The sequence below is a fragment of the Lampris incognitus genome, chromosome 6 (genome assembly GCF_029633865.1).
Source record: "Lampris incognitus isolate fLamInc1 chromosome 6, fLamInc1.hap2, whole genome shotgun sequence".
NCBI lineage: Eukaryota > Metazoa > Chordata > Actinopteri > Lampriformes > Lampridae > Lampris > Lampris incognitus.
The window spans coordinates 13,753,048-13,776,157 of NC_079216.1; the positions used below are offsets into that span (position 1 = coordinate 13,753,048).

Here is a 23,110-nt window from a genome sequence, read left to right on the forward strand (position 1 = left end):
TACATCCATGGTCGCCATATCTGAATTTGCATAACCACGACTCCGACCTCAAAGTTATGCAAATAAGTCTGTCTCGGATCAAACTGCTGATCAAATATGAATCAAGATTGCGTTGTTGCAATGCCTATATCTCACCTCAAATGTTTTCAAAAACATATTTTAGTGTACCGTGTTGCTGTAAAATCAGAGACGGTTTGTTACCCAGCCTTCATGTTGAAAACGGACAAATCAAAACCAAGCACTGCCCACTGGCCGGAGTGTTCATACGTCCGGTGCGTCCAGACGCATCCCTCGCCGGATTCTGTGTATCTGCACCTTCACTGCTGGTGCCCGATCCGTGCCGGCTGCCCGATCCATTCTACACATGCGCGCGCTTATTCCTCCCCGTTAGAGAACAGATCGGGCAGTGTTGGAACAGAGGTCAAATTCTGCGCATGCGCTGACTTTCCCGCATGTACGGAATGGATTGGGCAACCGGCCCGGCACTGATCGGTTACTGACAATCACAATTCGGGTGAGTCATACAAAAGATTGGCGCGCAACCAGAGGTGGAAAAACCCGGTCCGGAAAGTAAAAACCCTAACCATGTCTTTACTCCATCCATGCATTAAACCAGCTGATTTGGGAAACTAGTCAGTGCAATCTGATGGTTTAGTACATGGGTGGAGTAAAGACACAGTTAGGGTTTTCACTTTCCGGACCGGGTTTTTCTACCGTTGGGCGCAACCGACCCTGTAGTAGCAGATGTACTGCTGGGGTTTTTTTCTGCTAGGTGGGCCCGGTTAATTAAAGCTAGGGTCTACCTAGCAGAATAGAAAACCAGCTACTGATGGTAGACTGTCAGGGGACAGGGCTGAGAACTCGTGCGGTAGGCTAATAACTCCGCACGTGCCATATGTTCCGTTTCAACATGTTCTTCATAGCCATCCCGAGAGCATGCATGGTAACGACCACCTGATCCGTTCTGAGACACTTCGGATCCCGACCACGAGCACTTAGGTTAATTAAGCAATGCATATGAAGCGACCAGACGCGCTTTTGGGGAGATGGTGCAAATCCTTCCGCGCTGCTGGCTGTGCGGACACTGTTCGCGTCACTGGCAAACTTTGTGTTGTTGTTTACAGGGAGTTGCTTTGTTGACACGAGCGTTTTTAGACTTGTTTCAGCAAGAATTACGCGACTGCGACGATTCTGAAGTCGTATCGCCGCAGGAAAACAAAACAACACAAAGTAGGCAACCCTTGCAGATTGATGAATGGTGAAATCACTGTCAGTCACTTGAAGTGAAACAGCGCGTGCCAACTCAACAACATTTCCCTTATCAAGCCGGGCTGTCTTACCCGACTCGGTGCTCAACGGGTGATGCCGCGACTCGCACGTGTGACGAGGTCCCCCAGAAACTTCTCGTGGAAAATGACGAAAAAAACTTGTCTCGTTGCTCATTGGAGGGAACGCTTCCGAGTCGGGTTAAAGATGGGTCTCTTTTCTTGTCCTCCTTATTTCATCAACCCGTTTTACATCAAGCGCAGCATATGTATAAGGTGCGTGTTTCTGCCGCTGTGGACAAGTCCAAATGAGCGAGAGAGAGCGCGAGAGAGAGAGCGCGCGCGAGAGAGAGAGCGCGCGCGCGAGAGAGAGACGTTTACACAGTAAAGCACACGTGACGCGCCTACAATGAATAATGAAGCCCTATTGCTACACGCTATTCCACTTAGATCCCACCGTAACCCCGTTACACTGCCATCCCGCCACCATGTGTGTCAGACGACACTTCACAGAAAGACCCCGCGCCGCATCCGTGTTGGCATTATAGCAGATGAAGCCAGGTGTCAGGTGACGGGGGTCCCGAAATAAAGTGACAGATTGCGCATGACCAGTAAATCTGTTTCATCAAATGGAGAGCAGCGGGTGACATTACTTTGCCACAGTGTTGCTATTGACAACATCATATCACTGAAGCAACTTTGTTTCAAATGAGCAACATCTCCTAAATCCCGCGAAAGGTGCATCAGAGGAAATTGGTTAATATGATCTGTGTGGAGACTTGTGACACACTGGTGCTAACACGTCATTCCTCAAAGTTCCGCTGTTGCCATGGGGACAACCAGTCCATAGACATACCGCACTGTGCTGTACATGTGATGGATATGTCAGACAGCAGCTCTTTCTGTGTGGCTCTGGGGCCACGATTTATGGCCTTGATTCCCTAAGTGAGATTTTAGGCTGGTATTGAATGAGCTGCTGTAATTGGTCTATTAAAGTCTATTGCATTCACATAATTACTGATTTTTTTTCTTCTTCTCCCCGCGTCGGCCTTTTCCGGCGAACTGCCAGATTGACAATTCCGAGCTTTGTCCTACATGGACTTTAAGAAGCTACACGCAAGATGAATTAGTCTCAGATAAGTAATCGGGGGACAAGCGCTCCAACTTGGAGCACCAAAAACAAAGGACCTGTTTATAATGTCTTGTGGGAGAAATTTAGCCAGGAGTCGCAAAGCGAGAACAACCGTTGAGGGTGGGTAGTTGTCCAACGCCAAGCAGCAACATTTAAAAACAAGAATTCACCTTGATGAACAGTGCCTGCTTGTAATCTAAACAGCTATGCTGAGAGGAGTGGGGGAAAATACGAGATGGAGGAACTCAGAGGCTGATTAATAATGATTAGTGTGCACTGAGGAGGCAATCTATGCAATTGGAGCCATGTCCTGGTAGACCTTCATCATCATCAGCACATTGAAGAAGAGCAGTGTGGCCACTATGTCCCTCTATAGGCGTGCACATGTATTTCACTTCCTCCACAAGTGAAGACCCGTTTTGGGGCCCGTGCTCCACAGCGAACCCTCCTGGATCATGAGTGGCACTTTATGGGAGGAGTCAGAATACTTTACATCTATAAACTCTTCCAATCACAGACCTGCCGGAAGCCAGCGATTACAGTGCTGTTTTTAATTAAATGATTTTTTTAACTATTTCATCATTTAAGTTAGACGAGGAAACCTAAAACCAAGATGTAATCCCAGGTAATTATTTCACTACTTTGAAACTTTTTATATCAGATTTGCATCACGTACTAACATTGGATCATGCTAATAATAATAATAATAATAATAATAATAATAAATCAAACTTATGTAGCGCTTTCTAACACTCAAAGTCGCTTTACAATAAACAGGGTAAAACAAGACAACAGATGAACATAGCACAGCCATACAGGGGTGGATGGGAAGGGGGGAAGGGGGGGCTACGAGAGGGAGAAGTGTACTCTCCCACTCAGACCAATACAAAAGGTCAAGAAAAACAAAAACAAAAACATCAGCAATGTGGACGTCGATTTTCTGCAGGGGTTTACTCCCGTAGCCTTTTCCTCTCCCGGGGTGTCCACTAGGGGCAGTGGCGCTGTTTAACCCATAGCTGGGGGCTGGTTCGTGGGCATCAGGGAATATCCACCCACCGGTGGGCCTGCGTACTGCACGTCTAGGGGCCAGACCTCCTCCGAGTCCCTTGTAGTTCAGCCCGTATACATATCTCTGGTTCAGCCAGGGTCCAAGGTGTACCCAGTTACCGTGTGTCACCACGAGGAGGCGCTACATAGGGCTTGCTGTTGGAGAGGCTATGTACTGGCAGGGAGAGACTTACGTCACTGTCGTAAATATTAATCGCTGTAACGTTGTAGATGTCCGTAAACATTACATTGCGGTGATACACAATTGAGGGTAGATTCACCAGGGGCTGCTGTTCCTTTAAGGCGGACGTTCAGAGCGGTGACGTAGGCACTGCTTAGAGTTTCCGGGGGGGGGGAGCCATGTCTGCAGCAGCCTAGAGGTTAGCTGGTTGCCAGGAGAGATTGTGCTGTATCGGTGTCGTTTTGTGTGGCGAGTAAACGGAATTGACTCGACTCGAGCTCTCCGTCTCCTCATTCCTGCACTTTCACAACATCACTCCCTTTGTTTATTAAATATCAAAGATACAGCACGTTCGCAATCATTAGAATACTGTAACGTGCACGGATAAGTAGACACGTTAGCCCCTTGGCTAAGGAGTCGGACCCTTCAGTCGACTGGTTAACGTTGTCGCCCGCGGTGCAGGAGATACGGGCTCGCGTCCCGGCTGTGGCGGTTACCCGGGCTGCCCCCCGGATTCGCGTCAATACGTTCATAGTGTGCCCAGTGTAAATGGTTTTGAAGGCAGACCACACAGAGTCCTTCAGGTGACTCCATTAATGCGCTGAATGTTAAACAGTCTGAAACACATAACAGTTTTCATCTATATTGTGAAACTTCATTTGGCCACATTGATGGCCTACTACAGGTAGCCATCTTAATCATAGTCACTGAGGTATGACGGGTGCTGGCGATTGCTTATGAAAGGACACCTCGGTGTTGCCACAGTAACAGTGTCACTATCATCCTCGTCAGGATCTGTTCGAATGTCCTGTGTCTCGGCACTGATCTTTTTAAAGAAAGAAGAGTTTCTGGTCATGGAATGTCCATCTTTTGGTTGCTCTGACCATCGAGCCTTTGACCTTTGGCACTGTGTAAGGCTCACTTACACAGTGTCAACCAGCCACAACGAGCTCGCCCCTCGTACGGAGGCGTGAGCTCGTTGTGCTTGGGTTGTTGGTGAAGCACAGTATCACCAGGGGTGAGTGTGCTTGACTTGGCATGACGGCGTGCGTCTGAGTCAGACTTCATCTTTGCTTTAGCAGTCCTGTCTCTGCTTTAGCAGTCTTGTCTCTGCTTTAGCAGTCTTGTCTCTGCTTTAGCAGTCTTGTCTCTAAGATGGTGACAGAGTACATCTGTCACCATCTTACAGTGCTGTGATTGCAACTATTCCCTAATTGTCTGTGAATAGTACACGTGGCCATTGCCATGAAGTTTTTTTTTTTTAAATGGAAAGAACTTGCCTGTTTCTCTCATTATCTGACTTTGGTGGTGGGTTCAGCCAGACCCTACTTCTACTTCTCAAGGTACGGTCTGCTTAGCGAGACTACACGGAAACAAGCTTCAACACTTGGCCTTAAAGGCATGACAGCCTATTGTCTATTGTTGCTATAAGAACAGAGGAGACCTGTACCCCATGTCATTCATAATCACCCACATCCTTTAATTTTGTCCCGATCTGGACCACATCTGTGGTCCTCTGTAACTCAGCTGGCAGAATGCCTGGTGTGGCAATGTGTGCCCTGAGCATGGCACCAATACTGCCAAGGTTAGAGGCGCTATTCCCACAAGATCCACCCTTGGTGTGATATGATGAAGTCATTCTGCTGCAAAGCGCTTTGTGTGCCAGGTGTAGAAAAGGGCTATATAAATGCAGGTCTTTCATTCGTTTGTAAGCACCATCCATCACAGTGTGTTAGGATGTGAATGGCCCCCAGTGACGTGTTTGAAACTGCAGGGTGTGTTGGACGGCATCGCAATATTTTATTCACACTTAAGATCATAATCCATCCATCCATCCATTATCCAAACCGCTTATCCTGCTCTCAGGGTCGCGGGGATGCTGGAGCCTATCCCAGCAGTCATTGGGCGGCAAGCGGGGAGACACCCTGGACAGGCCGCCAGGCCATCACAGCCCCCCCCCCCCCACACACACACACACACACATTCACACCCAGGGACAATTTAGTATGGCCGATTCACCTGACCTACATGTCTTTGGACTGTGGGAGGAAACCGGAGCACCCGGAGGAAACCCACACAGACACGGGGAGAGCATGCAAACTCCACACAGAGGACGACCCGGGACGACCCACCAAGGTTGGACTACCCCGGGGCTCGAACCCAGGGCCTTCCTTAGGATCATAATGAAAATTCAAATGAATAAACACAGGGAGACATGTATACCACAGAATTTAGTCTTGTAATTCAATGTATTCACATTACAACATCCACATTGTTCATCTTGTGACTTATAATGATCTCAAAACATATTCATTGTATGATACATAATACCAATAGGCACTTCCAGTAAATCTGGCAATATAGTAACTACAGTTTAGTGTCTAAATTACAAAATGGTAAAAATAAATAATGTATATCAAAGAGTTTTTGTAGTTTTAATATTTCTTTACTGTACAGCATAGATATTGTACAAAATGGAGCATCGGCCTTCAAGGGGAGGAATTGTTTTACGTTAACAAACACTGTGTGTACTTGGACGTATTCTTCCTTGTGTTAAGTACAGTATTGCTACATAAGTGCAAGGTACTAGTGACAAGAAAACAATCATTTAAACGTGTCAACTATATAAAAATACACATCTTGATTTTCGTTAACAGAACTGTAAAGCTTGTTTGGTTCCCATAAACTTAATAGTACTTATAGTACTTATGTAAATATATATATATATATATATATATATATATATATATATATATATATATATATGGCAATGAAATAAAACCAAGGAAGTTCCAAAAGTGAAGTCAGTGAGAGAGCAGAAATGTGAATGCTTAAGATGAGACAGGCTGTGTGGACAGAGACAGGCTGTGTGATGCAGTGAAGGATGGATGCTCTGCGGCCTCAGCAGGGTTGTGAAGATGGCCGCCCGCTGGACCCTGCACCAGACAGACAGGCGAGGACACGACAAGCCGCTTTGTGGAAACAGTCAGGGCAGAAATAAAGAAGGATGTGCGCATCTGTTGCTCTGAACAGCATCATGTCTTGGTCAGTAAGTCAGTGTCCCCCCCCCCCCCCAACCAACCAAGCTTTGAACATTTTTGCCCCATTTAGATTCTTTTTAAAGTAGTTTTGCAACCTTTCAAACTTTAAAGTCGGACCAAAATCAGTGATCATGTTTAACTTTTCATATCTAGAAACCATAGGAAGGGCATGATGAAACATTCAGCAACAACTTTTGATTTTTAAATGATTTTTTTTTAATATACCTTTGTCTGTAACTGTTCTCCATCGTCTCAAGAAGTTTGAGGGGGCGTGGTCTATTTCTTATTAATATTCATGAGCTAACCCGTGAGTGAAGCGTACAAGCGAGGGTGGGTGGGGCTTCATGGTTTGTTGATTTGATGTGATTTGCCGAGAGTAAACGAGTGTGTGACGTCACGAGTGTTGCAAAAAAACATCCGCTGAGAGAAGCTGAACGAGGGGGCGCTCTTCCTACACGTGTGTATTTTTCTTTTCAATAGAAAGAGATGGCACAAAATGCCTGATAGTTAAAGTGATAAGCGATGTTGAAAAAAACAAAAACATTAACTTTTCAATTTCAGTCCGACTTTAAAATTCCCTTGAACTAGTTGAGGGAGGCATAACTAATGTTTTAAGTTGTCTAAAATTTCCCTCAGCTATTGTTAAAATCACTTTCTGTGTGTGTGTGTGGGGGGGGGGGGGGCAGGAAATGTACTCCAACATAGACGCGTATCTAAACTCTTCCCCTCTACAACCCTCGGATGAAGCTCTTAGCACAGGTTAACTTATGAAACCATGATTTCCCTTGCTTACCCTTCCCTTCATTCACAACCAGTCGCCTGTTCTCAGTGAACCAACCCCTCCTCCCTGCTGCATCGTCCCTCAATCAGCCAATTGGATCAGCTTGTTTTTCTGTCCACACCTGTCAATCAAATCACCCCTTGCCACCATCACATTGCAATGATGCACCCCTTCATGTTGCCACCGCCTCACACTGCTGGCTTTCATGTCCATGTTCCTGGGGGTGAGGGAGTGGGGAGTGGGGGGGGGGTATATCCATGGTCTAAATTAATGAGGTTTTACCCTTCGTAGTGTCACATTTTGTGACAGAGTGCCTCATGGCTTGGGCTATTTGTCATCCTGGTTTTCATCCTAATGAATCACTCTGATCGCACAACAGTAAAATGACACCAGCCAGGCAGGTAAATCATAGATGCTGGACACACGTCAACACTTGCATGCTTTGCTGCTGGGTGGCCCCGCCTCAGAGAGAGCAGGGTCTCACATGCAGCAGACCAACGTGCTGCAAGTGATCTGACTTCACAAAGTGGAAAACCTGCATGAAGCACATCCACATGAGCCCCGCCACCTGCTCTGGGTCACAGATGTATACGTCTCCCTGGAGAGAGAGAGAGAGAGAGAGAGAGAGAGAGAGAGAGAGAGAGAGAGAGAGAGAGAGAGAGAGAGAGAGAGAGAGAGAGAGAGAGAGAGAGAGAGAGACTGTGTGTGTGTGTGTGTGTGTTCATCCTGAAAGACAGTACAGTACTCAGTAATAGCCAAATAGAGACGCTGTGGATCACAGCCTTATTTAATGCCAAGAACTCGCAAAGTGCTTGTTGCGAAATAGCTTGTGTTCCATCCAGCTTGTTTTACGACCCGCTGTCGTCCTCATGTGTCACGCAGATGTTTGAGTTAAATAGTAAACTCTGGATGGTTCTAGTGGAGAAGAAGCGTGCTGGCCCGCCTCCAGCGCAGGTAGCCGTTCACATCCTGAGGGCCACTACAGTACATCAACAGCACAGTACGCCAGTCACAACCCCGCCTGGAATGGCAACAAACGATGAGGAGGATTAAAGGATTTAGGCCTTACACACAAACCTTCTGAGGACGCTTTAGGCAACAGCTACTCAGTCATGGTTGCCTGAGAGAACGTGGTATCACTATACGTCCTGGTTATATGCGACTTGTATCATATTGCACCAATATTTTGCTTTCTTTCTTGTGTTAAACCTTCCTCTTTTTTTCTGTTACTGATGTCACACACTTAACTGGGTGACTTCTGCTATGGTTCCCAATTTTGGTCTTTCGCATTCACCGCCACAAGGTCCCGGGAAATTCAAACAATGTTTCTGTCAATTAGTTTGGCCATGATAAGACCCCTGTGGCTGTGGCGACCCCCAATGGGAGCAGCCCAAAGTAGTACTAGTAGAGTTTGACCATGATGACCTTCCATATTCAGGGAAAGACCTTCAGAGATCCTTTCACTCACACTTGGTGTGGAGAAAGTAGAGATAACAACGACCTGATGAGTTTGCTTATCTCCCCCTCTCTCTCTCTCCCTTGCTCTCTCTCTCTCACACCCACCACCACCACCACCACCAAGTGTGAGGAGTCTCTTCTTGAACTTAAAACTTGAACTTAACTACAGATATTACAGCTACACAAGCTAATGGTGTATGTTCTCAATCAAGCAATGATGGAGGTGGGGAATGTAGCATCAGATACAAAACAAACAGAACTTTCATTTCTGAGACTTAACAGCTCGTAGAAGTCAGAAATGATGGGCAAAAAAACCAAACAATGCTTGCTTTGTATGCTACGCACCATGGAGTGATCAATTTTGACGGAGGAAAAGAAGGAGCATTGGAAACTGATGCTCAAGATGAGTCTCACTTGATTGACGTACAGAAAACTATGATGTGGCCCAAAAATCCCTTCTTAAAATTCAAATACAAGAACAAATAAATGTGATGTTTATATATAATTGCATTTAGAAAATATTTCTTATGTATAAACTGGCAGCAAATGTCTGCAGTCCTGTCTTGGTTTCCACGTTGGGTTGAGGTCTGCACAGTCAGTCTTCCTCTCCTATCAACAGTAGCAAAAGAGTCTGTATCCCAAAGTACATCAACAATCCCATATTGAAATATGGAAAAATTCCTTAGAAAGTTTGGTAAAACTGGATATTTACTTAAAACGTGTAAAACACAGTTTCGCCCACCCTGTTTTTGTTTTTTTTTTTCTTTTGAGGCACACATTTCCCATACTTCTACAGTGTTGTGTCAAAGTGACGTGCTAGCAACAAAAAAAACAGGACTCTGTTGATAGGATTTAAAAAAAAAAAAAGCTTCTTTTCATTTCTATCTCTGGCACAGGCCATCTCATTCTGGCTTGCCCTCTTGTAGATCCTCTGTTGGTTCCTGTGGTGGGCGTGGCCATTCGGTTTCCTCCCCATCCCCCTCCACCCCCTCCTCAGGCTCCTCCCCCTCTATCAACTCCTCTTTGCTGATTGGTTCTTCTTCTTCTTCATGAATAGCCAGGATTGGCTCTGCTACGTTACTGGGTCGGACAGAGTCTGGCCCCTGGCCCTGTTTCTGGGCCTCTTCCATAATCACCTTCTTCCACATCTCGTGGTTCTCCAACAGGTGCTGAGTGATGTGGCAGAAGACTTTTCTTCTCTTCTTGGGAGCAGCTTTCTCTGGAAACACAAAAACAAAAACTTTTTATACTTGTGGATTTTGAGACTGGTGTTTAAAGCTCTTGAGTTGGTGTAAATTTCAATCGACCCCCCCCCCCAATAAAAGAAGCTGGAAGTGAAACTCAAGTCACTTGTCAAACAAGCTTAACATTTAAACTAAAACAACACATTGTCACCAACAATTAGGAAAAGAGCGTATTCTAACGTGATGTCTCTGAGCTGGTGGACGCATCTTCTGCCGTGTCCTCTTCGTCCTCGTTCTCTGCTATCTCCACCTCTTCTTCCTCTGGGTTTGGCTCCACCCAGCGTCCAGGTATGAGGGCAGCCGAGTTGTAGGAGTTGCACAGTGGTCCCACAATGTGTGTGATGAAGGATTCCTGAAGCTTGGCCAACTGCGGTGCCGAACGGTCCATGAAAGGGCTGATGGGAAGGCCCAGGCTGGCCTCCTCGTCCCCCTACAGAGAGCATGATGCAGGTTAGTGTCCATTCCTACCCTCAGCACAAAAGCTTAGAAATAACGTGTTTCAAGTGTCACCCTGCATGTTATCTGTAGCACAGTCCAGTCATGCTGATGTGACTTGTTGTGATTTAGTTGTAGTCATACATCCAGACACCACCAGACAACAAGCCAACAAGGCCTTTATCAAACTACAAGCCCTGTGAGGCAGAAAAACCTCGGAAGATGATTAAATTGTTCATTGAATATGAATTGAATCTGACCTTCCTTTCACAGAATAATATCCATCCATTATCCAAGCTGTTTATCCCAATTGGGGTCATGGCATGCTGGAACCTATCCCCGCAGTCATCAGGCGGCAGGCAGGGAGACACCCTGGACAGGCCGCCACAAGGCCAACACATTCACACCTAGGGACAATTTAGTACGGCCGATTCACCTGACCTACATGTCTTCGGACTGTGGGAGGAAACCGGAGCACCCGGAGGAAACCCACGCAAACACGGGGAGAGCATGCAAACTCCAAACAGAGGGATGACCCACAACCCCAGGGTTTGAACCCCAGACCTTCTTGCTGCAAGGCGACCGTGCTAACCACTGCGCCACCATGCCACCACAGTATAATATCAAATTTCAAAATATCAATATTAAAAAAAAGAAAGAAAAAAAAGTGAACTCATTCAAAAAGCTGACAGTCTAATCCAATATTAGAAATCTCATACAAGGGGTTTATGTACTTGAGATGCAACACGGCATATATGTAAACAAATATGGCTGCGGAGACTCATACAGCTTAAAATGTGGGCGGTTTCCCTGACAACAGCCAATGCCAGCGAGCCTGTATATGTGACTCATTCAGTGATGCCAGCTAGCCAGCTATCTCCCATAAGTTAACAGTGAATCTGTAATATGGCCTTTGCTGCTAGGCGTCGGGGAGAATAGATTCACTCAGTGCCGTGGCTAAAATTATTTATTACCAAGAACTTGAATATGGATTTCAGTTAAGTAATAATTAAAACTCATATTAACTGGCATCCAATGCTATTTTTTTTGTCCGCCTGACTTATAATTGCCTCATTTCAATATATCTTGATACATGCTCAGATTCAACGTATCTGTCAATAAATGTTGGATCCAGATGAACTGATTGAACTTTCTTTGATCATGTCAATATAGTTGGTTGTGATGCTCATGAATATTAAAATATACAGCAAATCCAAGGTAATATATTATGCCCCACTATTTGACAATCCCATCAAACTCATTCTGAATCTTAATTAGCAAAAAACACTGAAATGGCAGGGTTTGTTTTTAAACAAATTAAGAGGGATGGCTATGTTTGAGTAGCGCAGCAATTTTCAAGAATGTATGATATCACGTCACAATTTTATGGCTGATAATAAAAACATATTTACTGGTGTATATGGCTGTTTAGACGGTTACTCTCCGTAGAGTCTAAGTCATTCTGCACTAGCAGCTGAATGAGTTACTCCACCCTCTTTAGTAGTGATATATAGATAGTAGGACTTGATAGATAGTAGTGATAGTAGTAATAGATAGGTATAGATGGATAGTAGTGACACATAGTAGTGATAGATGATAGTAGTGATAGATAGCAGTGATAGTGATAGATAGCTAGTAGTGATAGTAGTGATAGAAAGCAGTGATAGATAGATAGTAGCGATAGTGATACACAGTAGTGATAGATAGTAGTGACAGTGATAAACAGTAGTGATAGATAGCTAGTAGTGATAGTAGTGATAGAAAGCACTGATAGTAGTGATAGATAGTAGTGCTAGATAGATAGTAGTGATAGATAGTAGTGATAGTGATAGATAGCTAGTAGTGATAGTAGTGATAGAAAGTAGTGACAGATAGATAGTAGTGATAGATAGATAGTAGTGTCTAGTGTGGCTGGTCTGAGAGTCACCAAACGAAATTTCGTTGTGTGTACACAATAACAATAAAGTATCTTATCTTATCTTAGTAGCAGATGTTTAGTAGTGACACAGATATCTACCATCCAGTATGGGCAATGTGATATACAGCTCTGCTGCGCTGCATGTCAACAACATAACCCCTGCTGGCTCAATCAAATCTATATGACTGGCCTGTCCTCGTTTTAGATGGACCTGCCCTGTTTAAAATGTTCTCTTGAGCAAGACAGCAGGCCAAACCTCACAGAAGAGTGATATTGGTCTGGCTTTTCAGGCTTGTACAAAGTACTTGCTTCAAAAAAAAAAATAAAAATCTTAAAACACAGAACGTTGAATCAGTTCATCTGGGCACAATGTTTATTAGGAGAAACGTTGCGTAACTCATCTAAGTGACTTCTTCAGTCTCAGCTGACTGCAGGTATCCCCACCCTACACAGGGAGGAACGCTGGTTGGAACGGGGAGTCAAAGAGGCCATCTACATGAAGAGGGAACGACCATCCCTGAACCGGGTGGGGGGGCGGAGGCGGCTAACTACATCTGGCATCCTCTGTGAATAGTACACATGGCCACTGTAACTCTAGTTAATGGTCACGGTAATTTGCATATGAAACTGACTGTTGGTTTCGGTCATTATGCCGCTGTATTGTTCATAAGGGTGGGGATACCTGCAGTCAGTTGAGACTGAAGAGGTCACTTAGATGAGTGATGAAACGTTTCTCTCAATAATCAGAATCAGAATACTTTATTCATCCCCAAGGGAAAACTGGGTAAACGTTGTGTCCAGATGAACTGCTCCAACCTTCTGTGATTTCCTTATCTGGATTAAATGAGAGCTGTGTCCGCACTCTTGGCACAAAGTCAAACAGGTTTTCGGTGGGTGTCGGACTCCGCCAAGGTTGTCCCTTGTCTCCGATTCTGTTTGTGATATTCATGGACAGGATCTCAAGGCGCAGCCAAGGTGAGGAGTGTGTCCATTTTGGGAACCTCAGAATTGCATCTCTGCTCTTTGCAGATGATGTGGTTTTATTGGCTTCATCAAAACGTGACCTCCGGCACGCACTGGAGCGGTTTGCAGCTGAGTGTGAAATGGCCAGGATGAGAGCCATCACCACCAAGTCTGAGGCCATGGTTCTCTACCAGAAAATGGTGGATTGCTCCCTCCGGGCTGGGGATGAGTTGTTGCCTCAAGTGAAGGAGTTCAAGTATCTCGGGGTCTTGTTCACAAGTGAGGGTAGGATGGAGTGGGAGATTGACAGACAGATTGGTACAGCATCAGCAGTAATACGGACGTTGTACCGGACCATTGTGATGAAGCTGGAGCTGAGCCAGAAGGCAAAGCTCTCAATTTACCAGTCAATCTTCGTTCCAATCCTCACTTATGGTCATGAGCTTTGGGGAGTGACCAAACAGGTGAGATCGCGGATACAAGCAGCTGAAATGAGTTTCCTTCATAGGGTGTCTGGGCTCAGCCTTAGAAATAGAGTGAGGAGCTTGGACATCCGGAGGGAGCTTAGAGTAGAGCCGCTGCTCCTTCACATCGAAAGGAGTCAGTTGAGGTGGTTCGGGCATCTGATTAGGATGCCTCCTGGGCGCCTTCCTTTGGAGGTTAACTGGGCACGGCCAACTGGGAGGAGAGCCCGGGGTAGACCCAGAACTGGCTGGAGGGACTACATGTCCAATCTGGCCTGGGAACGCCTTGGGATCCCTCAGGAGAAGCTGGAGGGCGTTGCTGGGGAGAGGGACATCTGGAGTGCCCTACTTAGCTTGCTGCCACCGCAACCCCACCCCGGAAAAGCGGCTGAAGATGAGATGAGAGATGAGATGGATTATTGAGCATGCATAAAGACATATATTAGAACACGTCATGTTCTGGACCTACACATGAGTCCTCTGTCAAAGACCAGGACATCTGATCCAGTCTATCTAATATCCAGACTGAATCAAAAGCTTTCATGGAAGTCAGCTGAACAAAGGCTGTACAGTATACAGCTATATGGCTGATGTGATTGACGCAAAGGAGCAGCAGCATGCATGCCATCTATGACGTCTGAATGAAATGTAAATGGACAACAACCACAGTAAGGTTTCACAGTAGCCATGGCAACTGGTCCCAGGAGAGTCATCCTGTACACTATAGGGCGCGCGCACGTGTGTGTGTGTGTGTGTGTGTGTGTGTGTGTGTGTGCTAATTTAGGCTAATGAACAGATCCCTCTGGTTTGATGGGGTTTTCAAAACCCCATCAATGACAAATCAAGGGACTGAATAACAAATTAGAAAAAAAAATGCTTCAAGGAAAAGCTGAGATTCAAGACGTCACAATGACTACTTCCCAAAAGAAACCCCAAAAAAACTGGGCATTTCTCAGATGCACTCTAAGGCCAGGTTGTCCTCAAGTGGGATGTTTAATGGGTCCGTGATGTGTGCTGTGTTCTCAACACTGTTTACAAACCTCATGGAACAGCAATTCTATGGCATTATCTAAAGGCCTAAATAGTGAGTAGCAGACTTGCAGAGCCTGCTAGCCTCCATAATTCAGTGTTACAATGCTGGTTATAAACTATAAGGTCCTGGTGTACACATCACACCTTATTTCAGCATGCTTCTCGCTGTTGCAGAATGAATCACTACCTCAAGGACCCGTTAAACGCAGTTTCACAACTATGTGTGTGTGTGTGTGTGTGTGTGTGTGTGTGTGTGGATATAATATGTATGCTGTGGAAAGGATGTAGGTGTTTGCTGCTTTGTGTAAGGTCATTGGACTCTGTGATTGTCAACATAATCAGAGTCTGCCGCTCCAGCTGGATGAGTTTTCTTTTTGGATTTTCCCCCCTTTTCTCCCCAGTTGTATCTGGCCAATTACCCCCACCCTTCCGAACCATCCCGGTCGCTGCTCCACCCCCTCTGCTGATCTGGGAAGGGCTGCAGACTACCACATGCCTCCTCCCATACATGTGGAGTCGCCAGCCGCTTCTTTTCACCTGACAGTGAGGAGTCTCACCAGGGGGACGTAGCACACTGGAGGATCACGCTGTTCCGCCCAGTTCTCCCTCCCCCCCGTACAGGCGCCCCGAAGTGACCAGAGGTGATAGTGCAGTGACCATGATACATACACACATCTGGCTTCCCACCCGCAGACACGACCAATTGTGTCTGTAGGGATGCCCGACCAAGCCGTAGGTAACATGGGGATTCAAAAGGAGAGCCCCGTGTTGGTAGGCAACGGAATAGACCGCTACGCTACCCGGACGCCCTGGATAAGATTTTTCGGGTCAACCTGCCAGTGTCGCTGCATCCAGTAGTGTGCAAACCATTGTCACTAAAGAGTCGTTATTTTTTTTAACCACAGTCTTCTGCTCTTTGCATGTCTCCCTTTCTCTCCTGTGATTGGCTGCTCCAAACTGATGCAGCAGAGCTCAGGAGGGCCTGAACGTGCTGTTCATGCACCAACAACAATTAAAAGAGATTAGCAGCCCTTGAGAGTTGTTGTACAAAGGTCATTATTTGAATATGCTACAAAATTAAAGTAATGGATATAAAATATTGGCTTGAATTTGTTGCTTTTTTTTGCATTAAATGTTCAATTGGACCTCACAGCGAAAAGGTCTGGGGTTCAAGCCCCGAGGCTGTCCACCCTTGGGGGTCATCCTGGGTTGTCCTCTTTGTGGAGTTCGCATGTGCTCCCCGTGTCTGCATGGGTTTCCTCTGGGTGCTCTGGGTGTGTGTGTGTGTGTGGGTCCTGTGATGGACTGGTGGCCTGTCCAGGGTGTCTCCTCTCCTGCCGCCCAATGACTGCTGGGATAGGCTCCAGCATCCCCGCGACCCCAGTTGGGATAAGCGGCTTGGATAATGGATGGATGGATGTTCAACTGATGGCTATGCACAATGAGGCCGAGCCATATGTGATTTGCTCATAAAATAACGAAGAGCAAACTTAACGATCAAAAACTCCTTTCAGCCAGCGGAAAGACACCTGATGAAGGAAGCTAAAATTAAAGAGGCACCATTTAAGAACAAGGTGCAAAAAAAACCAAAAACAAAAAAAAACAACAAAACAAAAAAAAACAATTTAAGATTATCATAAGGGGATTATTACTCTCTACTGTTGACTCTGGTTTTATATAAATGCCATGTAAAATTGTGAAATAAATGTAATGGTTGTGATGAACAGAAAAGGCAAAACAAATGATCCAGTGAGGATGAATAACTAAAATCCAATTGGTCACGGTAGAAAAGACACATGTTATCAGGAAATCATACAGCATATGGTTCATCTCTCTCTCTCTCTCTCTCTCTCTCTCTCTCTCTCTCTCTCTCTCTCTCTCTCTCTCTCTCTCTCACTCACTCACTCACTCACTCGCACAAACATAACCAGGGTGGTGTTGGGTGAGTAATCTCAACATGAATAATTGCAGGTAGTGCTGCCATTATAATCTCAATATGTCAGGAAGATTCAATGAGGGATGAATTGGAGGGGGAAAAAAATCCTTCTTCAGTTCAGAAATCACTGTGTAGGAAACGGTAGAGAAGGAAATATATATATGGACAAAAGTATTGGGACATGTGGCCATTACACCTACAGGAGCTTTTATGACATCCCATTCCAAATCCATAGGCATTAATATGGAGTTGCCCCCCCCCCCTTTGCAGCTATAACAGCTTCCACTCTTCTGGGAAGGCTTTCCACAAGATTTTGGGGGGGCTGTGGGAATTTTTGCCCATTCATCCAAAGAGATTTTGTGAGGTCAGGCACTGAAGTTCGATGAAAAGACCTGGCTCGCAATCTCCGTTCTAGTTCATCCCAAAGGTGTTCAATTGGGTTGAGGTCAAGGCTCTGTGTGGGCCAGTCAAGTTCTTCCACACCAAACTCACCCAACCATGTCTTCATGGACCTTGCTTTGTGCAGTGGGTCACAGTCATGCTGGAACAGAAAAGGTTCCTCCCCAAACTGTTCCCACAAAGTTGGAAGCATAGAATTGTCCAAAATGTCTTGGTATGCTAAAGCATTAAGATTTCCCTTCACTGGAACTAAGGGGTTTAGTCCAACCCCTGAAAAACAACCCCATACCATTATCCCTCCTCCACCAAACTTTACAGTTGGCACAATGAAGTCAGGCAGGTAATGTTCTCCTGGCATCCACCAAACTCAGACTCGTCCATTAGACTGCCAGACAGAGAAGCGTGATTCATCACTCCACAGAACATGTTTCCACTGCTCCAGAGTCCAGTGGCAGCGTGCTTTACACCACTCCATCTGACGCTTGGCATTGTGCTTGGTGATGTAAGGCTTGCATGCAGCTGCTCGGCCATGGAAACCCATTCCAAGAAGCTCCCGGCGCACAGTTTTTGTGCTGCTGTTAATGCCAGAGGAAGTTTGGAACGCTGCAGTTATTGAGTCAACAGAGCATTGGCGACTTTTACGCACTATGTGCCTCAGCACTTGTTGACCCTGCTGTGTGACTATACATGGTCTGCCACTACGTGGCTGAGTTGCTGTTGTTCCTAAATGCTTCCACTTTTCAATAATACCACTTAAAGTTGACCGTGGAATATCTAGCAGAAGAAGAAGAAATTTCACAAACCGACTTATTGCAAAAGCTTGCCTATAAGCAGCAGGGTGTAAAATGCTAGCTGGGAAAGCGTAGACTGAAAGGCATAACCAAGTGGCTGGGATAGTGTACAGGGATATCTGTACTGGATACAGACTGGAAGTGCCCAAGTCCAAATGGGAGACACCGCCAAAGGTGGCTGAGAATGGCAGCGCAAAGATCCTGTGGGACTTCAAGTTCTAGACTGACAAGCAGGTGCTGGCTAGCCAACCAGACATTGTGGTGGTCCAACAAGGAACAGAAGACAGCAGTCATGATCAATGTAGCAATCCTGAGCGACAGCAACGTCAGGAAGAAAGAGCATAAGAAGCTAGAGAGATACAAAGGACTGAGGGAAGAACTAAATCGGATGTGGAAGGTGAAATCCAGAGTAGTCCTAGTGGTAACAGGGGCTGTGACCCCCAAACTGGGAGAGTGGCTCCAGCATATTCCAGGAACGACATCTGAGGTCTCTGTCCAGAAGAGTGTGGACCTCGGAACAGCTAAGATACTGCGCAGAACCCTCAAACTCCCAGGCCTCTGGTAGAGGACCCAAGCTTGAGCTGAAGACATGGTCGTAATCCCTCTGCTCTTTGACTAGAGGAAATCTTTCAAGGAGCTGAAACTCAGTCTACACAGATATCGCTATAAGTGTGTGTGTGTCTGTGTGTGTACCTGTATGCCTGCACATGTTTGGAAGGTTAGGTTGTACATATATGTGTAATTGTTTGCATGTAATTGCATGTAATTGTTATCATGTGATGGTAAATATGTTGCCTGCACATGCATGCATGAAGGGGCTCAGTTCCCATCCACCAGGCATGTTTATCAAAGGTTTTTAAACAGACACAGCCTACAAACCTGTTCATAGAACTCGTTGACAATGCCCTCTGTCCACTGGAGATGCAGGTCTTTACACTTGAGGGGCCCGTTGATATCGGCTAGCTTGATGCACATCTGGCAGACCAGCAACCTGTCATTTTCATTGGACCAATCAATTCCTGTGGAAGGGTCGTCGCCCACCTAGAAGATCAAACAATGACCACTGAATTTTTCAGTGTTTGGCAAACAGGCTTGAATACGCTGCCTGCGACAACTAAATGTTATGGCAATGTAATAAAATCTAACCAAAAACCTGCAATATTTTTTGCTTGTCAGGCCAAAGGGGACTCCACTGACCAGCAGCAGAGCAATTGTATGCATCTATTTACGGGTATCACCAAGCTGAGCATGGAGGGACACGCCAGGTACAAGCAGCAGAAATGAAGATTCTCCATTGGGAATCACCCAACACAACCGGTTGGGGAACTTAGTAAATTGCAAGCACTGCAAAGTGATGCTGCTGCTCCTACTCGAGACAGTTTAAATGGTTTGCATTTGGTGAGGAGAACCCCCGGGTGCCTCCCTGTGGCGGTACATTAGGTTCACCCTGGACAAGCTAAAACAGCTGTTTTCAACCTTACGGTTTAACATGATGACTGTAAAAGCTCATAGATGATTTATGGATATCAAAAACAATATTTCTAATTTAGAAATGTTGATTGTCTTTAAAGTGGCTTTAACTTGTCATTATGAATTAAATGTTGATTGCAAATGGTAATGGCCTTAGAATAATGACACCATCGGCACTTGGATTGGTTCCCTATAAGCCTCGCTTTCCATGTGAATTTCAGTCTGCCACCGGTACTATCTCGCAGGAAAATTAAGGATGGTTGACGCACTTCTTTTGTGCGTCAACCATTGCACAACCAAACCAGAGAGAGATAGGTAGAGGATAGCACTTTTGTTTCCCCCAGTAGCTATCGGCAGTATCCCCAGTAGCGGAAACGGTGGACGGTGGAACAACTGAAGTGACAGTGCAAACTCGACCCAGCAAGAGAAAAAGAGCCCCATTGATGGAGGAGGCAAAGAAGGCGAAGAGGGCGAAGAGGGAGAGTGATAGAAACAGAGATAAAACAAGAGTGGGGGCATCCGGGTAGCGTAGTGGTCTATTCCCTTGCCTACCAACATGGGGATCACTGGTTTGAATCCCCGTGTTACCTCCGGCTTGGTCGGGCGTCCCTACAGACACAATTGGCCTTGTGTGCAGGTGGGAAGCCGGATATGGGTATGTGTCCTAGTCGCTGCACTAGCGCCTCCTCTGGTCGCTTCGGGGCGCCTGTACGGGGGGAGGGGGCACTGGGGTGGAATAGCGTGATCCTCCAGTGTGCTACGTGCTCCTGGCGAAACTCCTCACTGTCAGGTGAAAAGAAGCGGCTGGTGACTCCACATGTATCGGAGGAGGCATGTGGTAGTCTGCAGCCCTCCCCAGATCGGCAGAGGGGGTGGGGCAGCGACCGGGACAGCTCGGAAGAGTGGGGTAATTGGCCGGATACAACTGGGGAGAAAAGGGGAAGAAAAAAAACAAAACAAGAGTGAACCTCAGATGAGCGTTCACTTGATGGAGAGAGAGAGCTCTGGGACTTGAGAGGGTTCAAAACTGACACTCAGTTGGCATTATTTCTGGTGGATCTACTGGATCTTCTACTGGATTTCTACTGGACCACTAAGTAACACAACCTGCCTACTTATTAATACTACCAGACGTTAGCACTGAGATCAGGGTTTCTAATTCAAACTGGGATTCATACGGTTGTTTCTTGCTCTGGACAGTAGCCAGGCCGCTAATAAATGGAAAGTGATCCGGTTTTCTTTTTGACGGTGGTGCAAATAATAGAAACACTTGGAAACGCGGTGGGGGGGGGGTTGAAAAGTTTTCTACTGCATGTTTAATATTTGTGATGTTAAGAATGAATACTTTCTTCTCAAAAGCTCCCTACAATGGCATGAAAATAGGAAATAAAAACCATAATTTGTTGTCACAGTTCATCATTATGCGTGTGCATGTTTATGTCAGAGGGTCCTAGATAAGAACCACTGTGTTTTCAGGGGGTCACAAGCCAAACAGGGTTGAGAAACACTGTGTGCTAAAGGGATTATGTATATCTAAGACCAACATTTTTTTTTACTTCAATTACACTACACTTACACAAAGTGTTTGCCATGTGAATGTCATTGTTTACTGTACATAGCACTTTTTGCCTGACTGAGGGTATATCCACTAGGGGGCAGGACACGGGAAAACTCTTGTCAGCTTCTCTTCTGATGTTTTTGGGTTTTTTTTGGTTTAACAAAACTTTATTTAAATCCAATTCAAAACATTACAAAGAGAACATAAACATATATTACAAAAAAACCCAACAACTCCCTTCTGATGTTACTGCCAGCCATTCACGTACATATTGCGTACACTGGATATAAACTCATGGTTACAGCCAGTATACTGCCCCCGCAGTTTGTGCGGGTATTGCACCTTGCGTTCATTTTTGGAGAACGTGCACAATCAATGCACCGAACATCGGCAGGCTATGGATGACAGATATCTTGCGTATGCATAAGCATAATTAAAGCAAAGTATGTTCTCTTAGCCTAAGGTGGCCTGGGCGGGCCCGTGGGTACTTCAGGAGGGTCTAAAAGAAGCTGCTAGGGAGAAAGCAGTTTGGGCTGTATGGGCTGCCTTCTTACCATTGCCACCGTAACTCAGAAAACTGTATCCAGTGGATGGATGAAAGACAGACACACACTTTACAGCAATAGTGAAGTAGGAACAAATGTGAAGTAGGAAGGAGAGCAAAATAACAAGAACTCTGGCTTTATATTTTGCCCTTTTTGCATTTGGTATCCGACCAAGTTTTTATTTTCCTGACATATTCTATACATATAATGACAAAGCTACAATGCATTCAAAAAGACATGATAGACTTTAGTCGACACAAGCAAGAACCAACTGTATTTTCCTCAGCAACAAAGCACCGACTCGTACTTTTTGATCGTGACCTCAATGTGTATTGACTTTGCTTGGCAGGATGAAGCTCACATCATTTCTAGGTAGGCTTAGTGAGCTATGACTCCTTTTTTAATTATTTATTTTTTCACCCTTTTTCTCCCCAATTGTACCCGGCCAATTACCCCACTCTTCCGAGCCGTCCCAGTCGCTGCTCCGCCCCCTCTGCCGATCCGGGGAGGGCTGCAGACTACCACAGGCCTCCTCCCATACACGTGGAGTCGCCAGCCGCTTCTTTTCACCTGACAGTGAGGAGTTTCGCCAGGAGCACGTAGCACACTGGAGGATCACGCTATTCCACCCCAGTGCCCCCTCCCCCCGTAGAGGAGGCACTAGTGCAGCGACCAGGACACATACCCACATCCGGCTTCCCAACCGCAGACACGGCCAATTGTGTCTGTAGGGACGCCCGACCAAGTGGAAGGTAACACGAGGATTCAATCCGACGATCCCCATTGGTAGGCAACGAAATAGAGCGCTACGTGACCTATGAATCTTTAGAGGGCAAATGTCAGACTCCCTAGAGTCTTATCATTCCACCCTAATAACCCTGGAAGCTGAATAGAACAAGTGCAAATTTTGATGAGTTTTTCATAGAAAGCTAGTTTGCCTCCAAGAAGTGAAAAAGGGAGATGAGAGAGCAGGTTGAACCACTGTGAGGAACCGAGCTGTTGGTGTTGGTGCTAAGCCAGTCAGGTTTAAGCTAGTGGACAGAGCCTGGCTGTTTAATACCACAAGTCTTCTATTAATGCCAGCAAGTGGAAAATCTTAAGACCGTTCTAAACTGAAAGCCAAAATCCTGTCCACAACCGAAATTAGTTCCTGAAAAGCTGTGGGAAGGTTAGTATTGTTTGAGATGAGCTGAATATATTTCTGATCCTGTAGAGTTCTGTGAAACCAAAATCCTCTGGCCATTTCCCTTTTACTGAACCTTCATTGTTTTAACCGCTGTTACGGTCTTGGTACGTATGTCTTTATGGATGTATTCACATGAGAGTGAAAGAAATGGGGGGAAAAAGATGCCGATATTTCAAAGGAGACGAGACGATCCAGCCTGTCCAATTTTTCAAAATGAACAACAGTGATAAATAACACACTTACTGAAATTTTACATTTCTTATT

At 45.7% G+C, this 23,110-nt stretch overlaps 1 protein-coding gene across 1 annotated transcript in view; it reads right to left on the reverse strand.

The window, feature by feature from the left end:
• Window positions 1-8,161: 8,161 nt before the first annotated feature.
• Window positions 8,162-23,110, reverse strand: part of LOC130114453 (cGMP-inhibited 3',5'-cyclic phosphodiesterase 3A-like) — a 140,263-nt gene continuing 125,314 nt past the window's right edge. The window contains 3 exon segments of the mRNA XM_056282334.1: window positions 8,162-10,124; window positions 10,330-10,579; window positions 18,967-19,128. Coding sequence (XP_056138309.1) covers window positions 9,808-10,124; window positions 10,330-10,579; window positions 18,967-19,128 — 729 coding nt within the window. The 3' untranslated portion in view covers window positions 8,162-9,807.